Source organism: Pleurodeles waltl, chromosome 4_1, assembly GCF_031143425.1.
Source record: "Pleurodeles waltl isolate 20211129_DDA chromosome 4_1, aPleWal1.hap1.20221129, whole genome shotgun sequence".
In the NCBI taxonomy this organism is placed as follows: domain Eukaryota; kingdom Metazoa; phylum Chordata; class Amphibia; order Caudata; family Salamandridae; genus Pleurodeles; species Pleurodeles waltl.
The window spans coordinates 611,149,664-611,166,388 of NC_090442.1; the positions used below are offsets into that span (position 1 = coordinate 611,149,664).

General features: G+C 40.7%; 1 protein-coding gene across 1 annotated transcript; it reads right to left on the reverse strand.

The window, feature by feature from the left end:
• Window positions 1-1,680: 1,680 nt before the first annotated feature.
• On the reverse strand, window positions 1,681-6,733 carry LOC138288549 (interleukin-17A-like). The gene is made up of 3 exons (XM_069230073.1): window positions 6,395-6,733; window positions 5,166-5,410; window positions 1,681-2,455 (listed from the first exon to the last, which is right to left on the reverse strand). Exons 1-3 carry the CDS (start codon window positions 6,425-6,427, stop codon window positions 2,215-2,217), a joined length of 519 nt encoding a protein of 172 aa, XP_069086174.1. The 5' UTR covers window positions 6,428-6,733; the 3' UTR covers window positions 1,681-2,214.
• Window positions 6,734-16,725: the final 9,992 nt, after the last annotated feature.

Sequence of the window (16,725 nt, forward strand, 5' to 3'; positions counted from 1 at the left end):
TATTCATTTCTAGCATTATGTATATTTCCTCGATGTGCCTGATATTTGGCTACATTGTTTGCTGATGATTCAAACGTTGTTTCTGTGTTTTGTTGGGTAAGTGGACTGTCTGATAGCTCAATGTTTAAAATGGCTCAAAAAATGTAAGTTAAGCTGCAGTTTGGATGTGAATGGATTTATTTTACATTCAGGTCATTAATGTATGTAATTAAGAATCTGTGGGGTCCGTAGGTTGTGCGGTGACACAATATATTTGGAAATGAGGGTTTTTGTCACCAATCCAAACAACTAAACTACGAACTGTTTTGGCACCTAATATATTTCCACTAAATATATTGAATGAATACATTGGAAATCCTCTATTTCAAACAGTGGAAAAGTTACTTTGTTTAGTACACCAACTTAAAATGGCCTGTGGAGAGGATTACATTCACTTTGGCTTGGAGCTATTTGTCCCTCCCCTAAACAAATCATACTCAATGCTTCTTTAAGAGTATGTGGAAGTTTATGGATAAAATGTAGATACTTTAATGATCGTGTTTCATAGGGAGTCGTTCAATGTTACAGTTTTCCATATTAGAGAACCTCGATCTGATGAACCCAAAGTAAGAAAGAGAAGCACCATGAAGAGACCAAGGAGCAAGAGGGATGGAGGAGGGAATAAATAAAACATGCCATGGAGAAGGATTCTTGGTCGAGGGGCCAGGTACTTGCAATATTAAACACAGTGAGCCTTGAAGAAGGGTCTAAAGGAGTACACAAGTGGTATCCAGATAAATTAAAAAACAAAGATTTGGGGAAAAGGAAGAGTATTATGGCAAACGTGAAGGAAAGAAGGCTTTTAAGTGTAAAAGAGTTTAAGGCATGGAAGTGGTTATCTTCTTGTAGAAGTCTAGTCCAAAAACAAGACCATTTTGATGAAACTGGCATTCATCAGGCTCATTTGACAAACATAGCTTTGCCAATAAGGCGTTTCTTTCATTAGAATGGACACATTAGTTTGTATCTGTCTGCTGTTTTTCATGAAGGCCGTGTAGATCCACTCTTATCCTATTTACTTAACTTGCCAGGGTTGACTATTATACACAGCGTTTCTAATTTCAGTAGTTGGAGGCCACTGAGGAGAGCCCCTCCAACATCCCACTTCACCAGTTGTCCACTCAAATGGTACTCTTTGGTGTCTCCCTCCTATGCCACTGCATACGAATCATCGCAGATGCATGGGCGGATGCCTTAGGGCCTGTCCACCCACAGCTGATTCCCATCTCTTATATGCATGTACACTGTGATCTTACCTGGATGCTATTGTTTGTGTATTGTTATGTACTTAAAAATACAAGTGAAAAAATAGTTGGTAAAAAAAGAATGGAGAACTATTTCTTATATCATTGTAACACCTGCAAGTGAGAGGGTTGGAAAAGCATCCAGTCTTGGATTTTGTAAGCATCATCTTTATGTGTTTACACTACGAGCATACAGGACTAGACTAAGTGCAGCATAACGTTGAAAGTAATTTCAGTCTGATGCTGCTATTCGTAGAAATTCTGTCCTTTGAATCTGTTTTATCTGATCCTTCAATGCATACATAAAAAACTTTGTTCACACTAAGTAGCTTATAAAACGTTTATTTCACAAAATATTTTTTTAACTATTTGCACTGTCTTGTGTAGAGACTTAGTGGGACACACATTAATTCTTTTAAAAAGTTAATAAAACATAATAAACACATGTAAAGAAAAATAAATATATAAATATGTACAAATCGTGGTCCAAAAATAAGAAGGTAACTAAACTTCTAACATTTAAAAGGATAAAGTTGTGGACTTTCAGATTCAAACTCTGTCATACTCTGTCGAATAGTTTCCTGAGAATGTTTCCTATATATAAAAATATAAAAACCCATTGTTGGATCAGCCTTCTTAAACATTTTAGTTGCCACTGACAACTAAAATGATTTCAAAATGGAAGCTCAGCATGGGTTCTTTAATGAGACCCGAAAAACTTTGATGAGGTATGAGTGTTGTCAATTTCCTAGCAAGACTCACTAGAATGGATATAAGGAGCCCTCATTGACAGGTACTTGTCATTATCGAGCGTCTCTGTATCGGGTTTTTAAAACGTTGATGTTGATATTAATCACATTTTCTGTGAAAAATGACGACGGGTATTGAGCAGATCTGAGGCCGGCGCTACGGTAGAAACACCTACAGGGCCTCAGTATGAGACATAGCTGACGGCAGGCCGGACACAGGTGCATCCAAAAGTCACCCATTGCTTCTCCAGTTTGTACTTCAGGCTGCAGCCCTTCTGTTCCCGGCGCAGCACAAGGATTTGATGCCTGATAGGAATGGAGTTTAAACGGAGGTCCTTCTGCCCCTCAGAGTCGAGGCACATGGAGTGGAGGCAGTTGGCTTGCACGATGACCTCAGGGTTTCTGTTCACATCCGTATCTACACTGCAAAGAAAGAACAATTTAAAGTTTAAAATGATGGCGCATCATGAGACTTTCCTAGCACATGTAGTAATAGCGGTGTACCTTACAGGTGTGGAGAAATATCATTCATCCTGGTCATTGGTTACTTTATGCAATAAGATTCCAGTAAGAGGCTTGTGGTGGTCCTTGCTTCCCTGTTTCCTTTACTCATTTAGAAACTTCCTCCTTTCTTCTTGCTTCTTCATTTGTCATTTTACCTTCTGTCTGTCGCCCCCTCCTTGCCTCCCCTCTTTACTTTAACCTACCGTTTTCATCGCTCTTTTGCTCTTTCCCACATTGCCTGCCTCTGTATTCCCGTCCTAATTTATAATCCTTTTTATGTCTTCAATCCCACCTTTATTGCTTCCTTGGTCCTCTATTACCTTCCTGTCTTCCCTTTTTATAGTGTACCACAAATGAATGGTATTTTGTGACCACCATGTCTGGCCCCGTTTTTCACTGTTTCATCCCCACCGCAGATGCCCATCGGGAGCAAATTGGGAGCTATGATCGTCTTTTTCACTTGTTCCCCAAGTTCACCCTTGTTCTACAGCTGGTATTACAGTCCTGTGTTTTATTCAAGAGAGTATATACTTTTACAAATGTTTAATCCCCCATTAGCTAGAGTGGGTTACATTACCTCACTCGAGGTGCTGTTTAACACAAATAGTTTTCTCGAAGACCTCAAGTTGTGTCACAGTGATGATACAACAGCTCCCCACAAAGAAAGAATCCATTTCCAGGAATGAGACCATTACATGGGATGGTCGCTCTTCTGTGGTTGTAGGTTTCTGGGCTACTGCTACTGAAGGCTTCTCAGCCAAGCAAGCACAGATCCCAGCACTCTTTCATGAGTACACCTCTGCAGCCGCATTACTCCATTTTGCCAGAGTATTGCTCGTATTTCTAAAGAACTAATGAAACCCAGAGTTAACGAGTTAAAGAGTTAGGAGGTTTCGCTAAGATGTTAGGTGTCTTTCACCCTTAACTATTTTAAGATTAGCCCACATAGGCAAGTGGCATTACAATGTGTTGGTTGTTCGTCGCCCGATGTGATATCTTTCCTTTGTTTTTTTGCTTTAATCCTTCGTTTCAGGGTGCATGTTCTGACATACAGACTCACTCAGAAAACCTAGTAGGCAATTTAATCAGAAACTTCATTTGACAAATTACGGGTTTTATTAATAAACTTGGCTTACTCTACTTGTACACATTCAGCCACCTCAAAGAATTACAAAGGCACTCAAGTTAGGGTTATCAGTTTGTGGAAGCTGAGCTGGCAGATGATTGATGCATGACTACACACTGGCAGTGGTGGCCACCAGATTGGCTCAGCAAGTAGGATCTGTTGTCTCCATGTCATGGAGTGGAGTATCACTACACTAGTCTGAGAAAAAGAGGTATTTTAAGTGACATAAATGTTTTAAATAATAATATTATCAGCATATTTGCTGAACATCAACTCCCCCTATCCAGCGAAATCATTATTCTTTCTAAAATATACTGTGAATACCCAACGTACAAAATATAACTTGTAGTTTTTTTTAACTTTTAGTGTAGCATGTGATTTTATAGAAAGAAAATCGACCCATTATTTATTTCTTTCCAAAGAACTTTCCACAATTTCTAACAAGGGAATTCAGTGAAGAAAGTTTGTGGTCACTTTAACGCATTTGTTCAATAAAAACTTACTTTGGTGCTGTAAGATATACTGATGCAGATGCAAATTCTTAAGACTAGCTGTTTATATGCAATAAAAGGTAAGTCGATCAGGTCTGCTTTGTGCTCCATTGTTGAAACAACAGTTACTTTATGCTCAACTAGACCGCCGCTTTACGCTGCACGTGTATCTGACATGATTTCTATTTTTAGATCTTCACAAGCACCAGACCCAGAAGTGACTGCAATCATTAGGCATAAGCAAGAATCAAACGGGTAGGTTGCTTCCCTTACTCTTGTATTCAGTTTCCTCATTACCTCAGTGGGAACAAAACAAGAGTGGCATGGGAGATGACTAAGGTTCTGGCCTTTGGTATACCTCCTTATCCTCTGTATGTGGGAAAATACCAAAACTGTCATGGAGCTGAATGTTTATCGTGTATCCACAAATGCTTTTCCTATTCATTCAGGGGATCCCTTGGGCCTCGACCTCTTCCACTGGTTAAATGCTGATCTCCTGGTAGTCCTAGCCCTAGTCTTGCCCCTTCCCTCCCTCTACCCATGAAGCCTCCCTGTCACTGCCTGTCCTCTCATTCCTAATTCATTTGTTTACTGTATACTTTTGAAGCTGTTTCCCAAGAGTATTCAGTGAATCATAAATAAACAAATCGATACATCTATCGCCATGGGATGATTAGATGTCACCACCACCACCACCTACCACCTAAAGATATATGAAAATTCATGCAGCAAAATGGAGCAGATGCCACCTGTATCGGAGCCCACGACTATTTCAGAAAGAGTTTTATTATAACTTATATAATGAAATCACACTGGCAAATCATTGTTGGATCTTTCAACATGTTTATCGTTAACAGCAGCTCGGATGTTCCTCCAATATATATATATCCGCCCAAACTGCCTTTACCAATTTTTTAATACATACAATTACAATTAATGAATTCTTAGCTAATGTATTCCTCAAAAGAAGTACACATTGGCCCTATTTGGACAAGGCGTATCATATCAGTACCTGGAGTCCCAAGGTGTGAGCGATCGGCTACTAATGTCTGTCAGCATCCTGTCTTCGGCACCAACATCGATGGCCCGGAGGTCAATTCTCGCGCTGTGAGGGAACCTGACACTCCCGTTACCAGGACACCTCTCTCCATTCTTCGCTGCCAAGTCTTTTTCTGGATGATTTTCGTGAGACAACTCTTGGCCAAGAGGTTCAGTCGGAATTAAAATTGCTGGGGAACAAAGTGCCAGTAGAGAGGCCTGTAAGAGGAAACGGGGAAATAAAAATGTAAAATGTTAAAGGAATAAAGTGGCAATCTTTGGTCAAGTACGATTTGACCGAACATCGTGTACTATAATTTTACAAATATTATTTTGGGAAGGAAAAGTACAGCATTTGAATTGTCTGAAAAAAAGCTTTTCCTTATTTTTTGGCAGCTGTCACTTAATGCTGTGTGATAAAAAGCTAGGCTTATGCTAAAAAGACTTAATGAATCATGCCTTTCAGTGTCACGTCAGCGCTCATGGACACCATGCACAAATATCTGCCTCCCACCAAGGACATCCATTCTGCAGCATTGTACCTTATCAGTAGAAGCCTCTTCTAAGAAACCGTATGTAGCATCGTCTTAAAGTGAAAACGTCTTCAATAAAGAACAGTTTTGTAAGGACTGCAAATTGTTTTACTCGTTCACTGCGTGTTAAATACACGCACAGAGCGTCAACACAACCCTCCTCAACTCACTTCTTGCTAAAACAGATAACACGCAGAGTTGTCAATATTTCTAGTTTTGCATTCAGATATTCAGAACTTATCACTAGCAGAGTACAGATATAGAAAGAGTTGATTTGAAAAGGCCTCAATTCTATCGTATTTGGCCATATTAATTACAGACACTGCTGTGGCCCGACCTGCAAAGAGCCCTAACATTCCACCACTGCAGGTCATCTTTGTCTGCCAGCACAGAAACCGAAGGAAACGTAACAGCAGCCTGGCTTCCACGTGGATGTGACTATTCTGGGCCTGACCGGATGTGCACCTCAAAGAAAGTAAAGGTGCGGTAGAAAGTTTTCACCAAAGATCACACCTTTGTTAAGTGGCCTAACTAGTAGTCGATGAAAGAATTTCTAAACCTACGGTATAGGTATGGTATGGTATATATGGTATACGTTTATGCTGAAAGCAGATTATTATTTTGCTATTTCATAGAAAGCAAATGGTTTTTACAACTAAGGGTTTCTTACCACAATTGCGCATGCTGAGGTCTTGAAAGTCATTCTGGTCTGCAGGTTTTCTTTCCAGTGGGCCTTTCTCGGTCGTGAGTCTGGGAGTCTCTGCTTTGGGAACACTCCTTAAGCCGATTTATAGGACTTCTCGGAGCTCTCGGGCTTTCCATAGTGGAGTACATCTTGGTTCACCTGATTCCGGCTGACTTTCCCCCAGTTTTACTCGTACTGGCCCTGGGTCTTCCTTTCCTACAGGGAAGTTTTGTTTTTCTACCAGTGGAGAGACGGGGATGCGTAAATGAGGACAGAGTAACTCCTACTGCATGCTCGGCTGGATATCCTGGCGACAACACACAAAAAGGAACTTTACCCGTTCTTTCCCTGTACAGAGTGATTTATGATTTTGAACTGCCGTCCACCCCAAGGCCGCGAGTGGCTTCTCTTCCTTTTCGGATTATATTTACCGTTGCAGCACGTGCACACAGGTGCAGCTTGGCATTTCCATGGCTGCTTCCGCATCCGCCCTCAATGACGTCATCTTATCCCTCGGTCTAAGGGGCCCAGAGAAGCAGCTCGCCAAAGCACCATCCTGCCTCACTTTGGGTTAATATCACAGTGTTTTGGGGGAGTTTTGAGCTTTGTCCAGTCACAGTTTTGACTCATAAAAAGCAGATTGTTAATGTGCCTGCTACTGTGCTACAAAACACATCATTTAATATTCAGAATGGAGATTTTTTTTTATTTACATAGGTAAGTGGGCGACTGCTTATGACACTGAGATTATTTGTTACTTCAAGTTCATAAATTGCAATCATTCCAGCGTGGCACATTGATGTATTTACCAGCATCAAGGAGCTGCATGCAAACTGTAAGTCTTGGGTTTTGATCTTTATTATGATTTTTCTCAATCTATTGCTATTCTAAGAATGCAAACAAGGGTTCCTTTAGCAAGTAATAAAGTCTTATTAGTAGAAAGAACCGCAATCAGTGCATTAGGTTTTATTGACTGACTTTGTTTTGCTTGTCACTTCACTCTCAACATGTAATGTCTACATCTATGGACAGTTAGTGATTCCTACACCTTGTAAGTTATAACTCTCAGTGTCTTATGGAACATTTCTTGTGGTTTGAGGCACACACATGATTTATTGTACCACAGTTTGTGATGTAAAGTGCTCTCACATCTTACACTAGGATGTATAGAGAGCTATTAAAGGCATTTCAAAAGTAAGTGCCACTTATGTCAATATTTGGGTAATTATTCATACAGACAGATAAATCTGGCATTCTTACAGTGCAAGCACATCACTTAAATAGAGAGTTGAACATAGCTAAAAACCTGCCTTAAAAAGCATGGATTTTATTAGGAAATAGTGAAGTGATAAAATGCTGTGTCTTTGTTTTCTTCTCTTGTTTTGGCATCTAGGTCTTAGGCTCCCATAGCTCTCTTCCATTATTACACTCAAACATAAGGTGGACTGATACCCCTTTTAAGCAGGCCTTTGTTTGGGCCAAGCAGGAAGTGTAGCTAAGAAAGTCCCCTCGCAGCAGGTACATGTAAAAGGAAACATTTTTGCCAGGGAAGGTCTTTCTTCAGATATTACTGTTTCTTTTAGGTTCATCCTCCAATTCACAGCTTATAAAAGTGATAGAAATTGTTACATTTACAATAACTAGAACAATTTTGGGCATCTTTTCGTCTAAATATCTCCATTTGGTCTCCCAAATATAATGATACAGTTATTTCTTTACAGTGATGTTCAGCTTCGTTAGTGCAACGTCTCAGTTTTTATATTTGACTGGAGAAACACCAAACCGCAGCAAGCAGAATGTGACAATAATGGACAAAGTCCTGTGTAAAACTGCTCTGCTGCTGTTGCATTGTATGGTGTATAAATAGCGTTAGTGACACAGCATGCTCTGGCTAAATACATTCTGAGCAGTGAAGGTGAAACCTCACTACTAATAATGTAACGCCAGCTGCATTATTGTAGCAGCAGTAAACAGGACAAAGGCATTTAGGAACTAGTACTTCTTTATCTCGTTTGACACTACTGCAAACAAAAGGAACACCCTGTGGTAGCTAAATGCTTATCCATTCTCTTTATGTTTAGCTTCTCAACCTGTTAGGCATGACATCGCAATCATTGAATTGCAAAGCTGCTTAGCTGGGACCACTGCTCCCCTGCACCGGTCCAATACGGCAGTGGCTATTCCATCAGAAGCATTTGCACATTTTCATTAATTTCTTTCTGCTGCATCTCCTCTGGTGGGCCTTTTGGTAGCAGTGTTTGCCAAGCTGATTGCAAAATTGCCAAGACTCCAAATTTAGAAGAACATTTCCAGATTGCAGTTGAATAATCCAAGGACATACACAGCTCCACCACTGTCTTAAAAAATGAGGATCAGCTTCAACCCATGCTCTGCTCACTGGTGATAGATGGACCCACGATGCTCAAGGTGAAATGACTGCCTGAAACTATGTAGTAATTACTAACTAAGGGGGTTCCTTGGCATACTGGTTATGGCGCATCTACTGGCCCTCCCCTGTGGGGAGTTGGATGAGGAGCGCTCTACACCAGTTGATTACCTTGATGTTGCAACAATTCATCTACATTCATCTATATTCTGTTACTTTGAATTGTGTGAGATTATCCTCTCAAACAAGGAGACAAAAGATAGGCAAAGTGTCTGTTGTAGTTTCAAAATAGTGTTTTACTACACAGGGGATAATATGTGCTTGCTTATCCTGGCATAGCATCCTAATTATGCTGCAGACTAGAGCTAGATTATTAAAGTTCTCCTTCTCTCAATTGTCTTTTTTCTTTCTCAGAACCTGATCATGCAGTACATAGAATGACTGGTGAGAGTAAAAGAGGAATTTGAAACTACAATAGACATGCTGAGGCATTATACATGGGAAGAAGAGTGAGCAGACTTAAGATGGTGAAGGAAGAGCGTAGATTGTAATGGCAAATCTGCGTCCTGGGAGAAGTGCATGTTTTGTTATAGCAGTGAAATATCACACATGGATATTAACACTACAAAGCTCCAGACAGTTTTTATTCGAATGGTTGAGTACTGATTTGCTGAGTAAGTTTTGTGTTGTTGTAGACAAATCACCCTTGACCTTCAAGAAGCATGTAAAGAGAAACTAACATGGAAGGAAAACAATTTTAATTGAAATGTAATGAATTTTCTGCAGTTGTAATTAGTTACTCACCATATAGAGTGTGGTAAAGTTTGATAATGGAGCTGCCAACAAGTTCATCACTTTAATGACCCGAGACAAGCGGTCTCATGCACCAGAACATAATAATGATGGAAGTTGCTATTGATCTGTGGGAATATTGTAAGCAGTGTTATACCATTTGCAATGCAGCACATGAAAGAGGAAAATACCATGGACTATATAATTACTCCCACTGTTGTTGCCTCTGTTGCACACTCAAATTAATTCTGAGTAATCATGAGCCCTCAGTTACCCCAGTACCTCCTTTGAGATAGATGGCTCTTTTTTTGTTGTATGTCACATCATTCTTTATTACTTGTTTTGTTCAACTAGACATTGAAATATATACTGACTCAGATTCAATCAGGCACAACGCCAATGTCAGAAGTTTCAAAGTGTTAAGCTTGCAAAGTTTAAAATAGATAGGAGCAGTTTAAAGAGCCCTTGGTGCCAATGGCACAAAAGGCCATTAGTGGGCTGTTATATCTCAGTTAAAGACCTGTCAGATGTGCCACTCTCAGCACCTATCCTACCCCACCCCTCATCCTTTGCATCACCACACCGCTCCCTGCACTTCCTGTCTCCGAGGGACAGTCATATCTCCATTAAACAAAGTCCTGGAGTTCCTGCCCCACCTCTCAGCCCTTCATTCTGCCCTATCTGCAGCCACACCTCTTTTCCATATCTTTACCTCCCCATCTGTTTTCCAGTCAACATCCCAGAGTTATAATACAGCCCATCCAGGTAGGGGGGTGCAGATAGATACATTTTATAGAACAACCAAACATGCTTTACATTAACTAATGTGAAACTTGCCAAATTGCCTAAATTTTGTGAGCAAAGATAAAACTGTCACCTTTACCCATTCACATACTTGTATATTATTCAAAGGAAAGTTATTACCTCATTGTTTGCTGCTTCATTAATAACCTCCAACATGCTCACAAATTTTGTGATATGTGTTTTGTTAGAAACCTCTCTCTCCTAGTTTCAGGAAATATGCAAAACAAGGGTTTATAAAACTGTTACCTATCTTGTGTGGTCAATTTGAAGAGAAATATCAGTTGCAGCAAAACACTTTGCCTAACGCAATCTAAACTTTGGAATTAAATTTCACCTGGAAGGTGCTAGTCTAATTGTAAGGAATCCCCAAGGTGCCTCCTGTGTTATTTGTCAGCATCCCCAGGGATTAGGGTTAAATCATATCTCTGTTCTTGGTAAAACCTTCATGTTTCTAAGTAAACATAATGTGCTGTGTTACACAATTGGTTTTTATCAATGCCTGTTCTTACAGATGCTTGTTTGCTAATGTGAGCAGGTGTAGACATGTGCTTCTAATTGGTTTTGGTGTAGACATGTGCTTCTAATTAGGTGTGGTGACTCATCCACATGTTGAACCTCCACTGCTTTCCTGAATGGCTATAAATAGCAGAGTGAAGCATGCCTCTCTGCTTGGCTTTGTTTTGCTTCCTGATCTCAGCGTCTGATTTGGCAGTCCAAATCCTGCTGTCATCCTCGTATTCAGGACTTTTGAGGCAATTCTTTTCTTCGTTCCTGTACCAGCTGACACCAGGCATTCCTCCAGCACACCGGAAAAGACTGCTGCTAAGTGACTAGTATTCTCCAGTGAGTTTCTTCTTTGAGTGCTGTGCTTTCCTAGAACAGCTGGTGTATTTCAGACCTCGTATTTTGGCAGAGTGCTTATCTTGAAGAGACAAATGCATTTCTGAACATTCTACATTATTATTGTAGTTACTTGCCTAAATGTGCTTCAGGAAATCTGCTCAAGCTCAAATACTACAAAAAGTGACAATGCAATTTTAAAAGAGCATTTACGTTACTTTTCTTTCTCTAATAGCATAAGTCTTGGATTTAAATTGTGTTATTCATGTCTGTGTTTCAGGTTTGAGGAATTTGCTTCTGAAGGGTTTTTAACACACACAGTGAAACCAAACCAAACTGTGCCACCCTAACTGTTTAAACCCAGAGTGGACATTTGTATTTCTTGGATTGTTTTTGTTCCTTTTAGTTTAACCCTATGCATGCAGGAAAGTTATACATGATATAATGAATGCCCTTGTTTGTCTTTCTTGTACATGATAAGTGCAACCACAGTTCTAATTGTAGTGTGCAACAATGAATCTCTATGAAGCCAGCCCTAGTGTCACAGTACTTATTGTTATGGTATTCAGTTTGGGTTTTTGGTAATGCAGTGTTAGTAATTGTGCCAACAGTTATTATTATCCAAGAAAAGTGCTGGAGCATCCCGGTGTTCTTCTACCGCTCCTGTGCCAATATCAGAAAGAGAGATTCAGTTTCAAGGAAGTTGAGTGCACTAACTCTACTATCATTCTTTCAACAACATCCTGCCCCCCGAAGGTACAGGGTGCCTGGCTGTACCGACAAGACATGGCAGTGTTTTGTCTCTTTCTCTTCCACTCCCCCTTTCCTTTTGGGACACCTGCCGGGGTTTCTGTGTCCACCAGGGAGTGCCGAGATGTGTTCCAGGAGGTCGGTGGCATACCATCGCCCCTGCAGACATCCTGCTTTTTAGGTGAGTGGCCCTGTCTCGACACTAATGTGATATTCTGAACATGGCAATAACTGCATGATTAAAAAAAACTGTATGTGGCAATGTAGGTGGTGGTTTCCATTGTCTAAAATGCGCTGAAACTGGCTGTAGAATGCTGTGAATGTTACTCGTGATAACCAGAGGTAAAGTGTCTGTGCTTCTCCTTTCAATCTGATAAAGGTGGCATACTGCCAACAGGCATAGGTGATTTACCTATCAGTCCCTGCAAAAGTGACCTAAAGCCTGTAAGCTAAATATCAAGAGTGAACTGTAGCACCCATTGTGCCACCCACTGCAGCGACTGTTCAAAAATGTCTGCAGACCTACCATTGTAGCTGGCTGTGCAGTTTTAAAACTGAAAATTCAACCTCTCAAATTACAGCTTTTTGATAGGCCTAAGCATTCTTTTCAAAATTGAAAAGTCAGCCTTAAGTAGGCCTTACTGCCTATAAGGCAGGGTGCATGGTATTTAAAAGTAGGACATGTAAATGTTTAATGGTAAACAGTGAAAGGGCCCCAAAAGCTATTTTCACTGTAGAAGGGTTGGTTGTTCCATAGTTAAGCAATGGGATACTATATTAGGTGTTATATCAAGCTAGGAAATAACCACACATTTTATTCATGGTCTTTTGAGATATTTATTACAAGTTCAATTTACTTGTGAAGTCACATTTGTAATACATATTTTGGAAAAGGTAAAGTTACCTTTTCCCCATTTAAAATCTCTGAAGGCCCATTTGTATGAGCTCAAACTGTCACCTGGCAGTTGAATACCCTCCTTGATATGGTTTGAAAACTGCTACTAAAGCAGGACAAAGGCATGGCTGTAGGGAAGTGTTCTGTTTTTCTGTTTCCAGAACCTTAATTATCTTCAGAGGACTAGTCTTTTGCGGGCAAATGTTAGCTGACACGTGCAGGGCCCTTCTTTGCTCACCCTGACATTTGTGTAAAAATCCCAGTAGGAATGGAGCTACCCCACAACTGGTTTAGAGTAATAACAGATGGTTGCTCTTTTCTTTTTTTCCACAGTGGCTAGGGAGGAGCCAGGAGTCACCTCCACCCGCAGGCTGGTACCAGGCATAAATGTGGCATCTTCAGGCATTCACTTCAGAAACGTTTCTGGACCTGTGAAAGAGCAGAAGAGAACTGGACCTGCTGTCTACAACCTCAGTAGTGTCCAGAAGAGCCCGGAAGACTGGAAGTGCTCTCTTTCTTGTACCCAGGACAAAAAGTGTACTGCAAGTGTCATAAGGGGCACAACAAACTACAAGAGGCCTTTACTGCAACTGCCCAGTGAGCCATTACCAACTGAACCTGCCCTGGACACTTCTGCTGGTTTCTGCTGGAGTGAGTCTTACTGTTAAAGTACTGCCCATAAGGTCCTGGACCCTTGGCTGGTGTCACAATATACTCCACTTAGAACATGGGTACTCAAAGTACAGCCCGGGGGCCTCATGCGGCCCCCTTGACCTTTACATGCGGCCCCCTGGGCAACAGGAGCACAGGGTTGTTCACTCGATTCAGCTCTAACAATATAAAGATCATACATAGAGAGGCAATCATTTATTTCAAGGTTAACTGTGTTAAGAAAAGGAAGTAACCAGGGATTCCTGAGCTTCACTTTAGAAGCACGTTCATTTTTAAACACATCGTGCAGCAAAAGTGTAAAAATATAACAGTCACTTCAAAATTCAAAAAGTGTGTTAGGTTAACATGCTGTCCATTTCACCATAGTATAACTTATTGCATCAGTGCAATGAGAAGTATTCATTTAAATGTGATAGTTTTCAAACATGAATTTAGAAACATTCATTTTTACCCCTAACCTGACAAATATGCCAATAGGGAATTAAACAAGCAAGTCAGGTGTTATGTGCACTTTTTGAGTGGCCTGGGTTCCTATTATACATGAACAACATTATAGTTTATTAAATTAAACACAGGAACAGCTTTGTACGGTGCAGACCCGGATTTCGATGAACTCATATGTGATAAAAAAGAAAAAGGAGGGGAAGTGAAATCAAGCAATTGCCTAGGATCACACAATTTGGAAAATTGGGGAAGCCAACATTAATCCCAGGTTTTCTAGTTTCATATTGCTTAATTTAGCCTACTGATACTTAACTGCCAACACTACCAACCCTCTCACCCAACCTCCATTCCGCTGACATTGATGCGGCCCTGGGGCACATCACAGACAAAACATTTTGGTCCTGGAAAAATGTTTGCGAGTACCCATGACCTAGAATATCATGAGTTTGGGACTGGAAATCATTTGGTTCCCAGGATCTCCAGAGGACCAGAATCAACCTGCCAAACCATTCCAAGAAAAGTGTGTTGCTACTTGGCCAAAGAATCAGGTTGCTACCTCTCAAAGCATTTCATGAGCAAATCCAATGAAGCAGGACCTCACGGAGAAGGTATCAGGGCTTGTGAAACCCACTTTGATTATAGACTGCAGCCTTGCCCTGCTGTCAGAATCCAAGTTCCAAAAAAGTGATTATGTTAGAGTGTAGAAATCTTCACCCTGCGAAGGAGCCGACCACCTACAGGCTTTCTATGGGAGCAAATTTCAAAATTTCTCCTGCTCTGTGCTTTTTCTCTAGAAGTCAAAGGCTTCACCAAGATCTCATCCAGCAGCTATCCAATGTCATGGAGTCCTCCTCTTTGGTCACAGCCTGCTACCTTGCATCTCTGAGGATTTTTGATTTCCATTTCAGAGATTTAGTTCAAAGGTAAAACTTTGACCATTTCAAACCGAGTTTCTATATCAGACTTGTGCTCCGTCGTAGTCAACCTTAATGTGCAGGTCAAGCAGGGATTTTCTTGTCCTATGTTGTGACTTTACTACTGTAATTTAGCTATCAGAGGGGTTGAGATCAGGTTTATGTAGTGACTGTAGTGGTTTACCCTGAGTAGGGTTGTGATTATTACATGAGATAATTAATCACCCACTAAACTAATGCTCCAATTTTCTTACAATGCCTAAGAAAATATACTCCATGAAAGGCTGGGAACAAACATCATCTCATAATGGAACAAAGTTGCCCTCTGGATTTGGGATAAAGAATTAAAATGGCTACATCTAAAACTTGGTATCCAAACATCATCCTGAAAAATTCTTTCAAATGTCTGAGACAACCTGTTTGTGCAGAAACATATTGCCTTACTGTAGCCATCAAACCTTGCTGGACACTACAGTACCACAGTAGCTGAAGCACGGCCCCTACACTCCTGCTGATGACAGCCAAGAGAGAATCCACAGCTTGACTGCCGAACCCTGTGAATGGCTTCAGTAGCATTGAAGCAAGTTCAGTCTGAAGCTTTAGGAATACTTTGGGGTTTCCTCAAGTCTTAAACAGAAGGTTGTAGAGAACAGACCACTGTTTTCCTAAGGTATTTAGATACAAAAGGGCAGATTTAAGAGCCCATAGCTCCTCCTTGCCCCACATTAGCAACAAGGCCAAAATCACTGTGCCAAATTTACAAAGTGGTGCAATGCATACATTGTGCCACTTTGTAACCCTTTGTGCTGCATTATGCCTGCGCCAGGCATAAGGTATGCAACGTGGGTGTTCCCCCATTAGGGAGCCTAAAAAAATGGCACAAAGAAATCTAAGAGATTTTTGGCATTTTTAATGCTTGCTCAGAGCATGTGTTAAAAGGAGGAACACCACTGTTTACAATGGGTCTCAATGCGCTTTGCAGGATTAGCATTGAAATTGTTAACACTAATTCAGCAAAGCTCTGAGCTAGCATCAAAAGTTTTTACGCTAGTTCCCTAACTACTGCCATGGTGAGCTGTATCTTACATACAGCGCAAACATGGTGGCGTTAGGGGTGCGCTAAAGGGCACAAGAAAAGTGGCTCTGCATTGGGTGCAATGCCACTTTTTTAAATCAGGCCCAAAGTGATTTTTAGGAGCAAAATGATCACACATCAATGATGAAATAACTTAGATCGCAATTTAGACATTTCGCTCTTACAGGTGGTATCTATTCTTTCAAAATGTCCCTTAACAGGATGAAACATGCTCGACCAAGAACTCCTAAAATCTCATCTATAAACGCAGTTGTGCGTTTTTTTGTTGTTGTTTTTTTTCATAACGGCACCAACCAAAAAATACTGCCCCAGACTTAAAGTAGAATTCAGGAGATCAGAGTCCGAAATCAGAATGAGATCACATGATGGACTGATCCCACTAAGAAAGAAGAACTTTGTGCCACTATCACAGATTTAGGGGGATCTCTGCCTGCTATTTCCATATTTCAGCATTAAGTAGTGTTTGGATTGAGAATCTGAGGTTGTTTTTTCCGGACTGTCGATGATCTGGATAAAAGTTTTTTTTTTTTAAAGAAGTGTGTGTTTGTCCAGTTCTTTTTCCTTTGCTGTGCTGCCCCTAAGTGCACCGAGGATGAGTTTCTAGGTGCCACGCGCAGAAAGCTCATTCTGCAAACTGTCCAGCGTATAATGATAATGGCAGGATATTTGAAAGCGTATCCGCTGGTAATATCACGCGCTTATTTCGCAGGGCAGTAACCATCC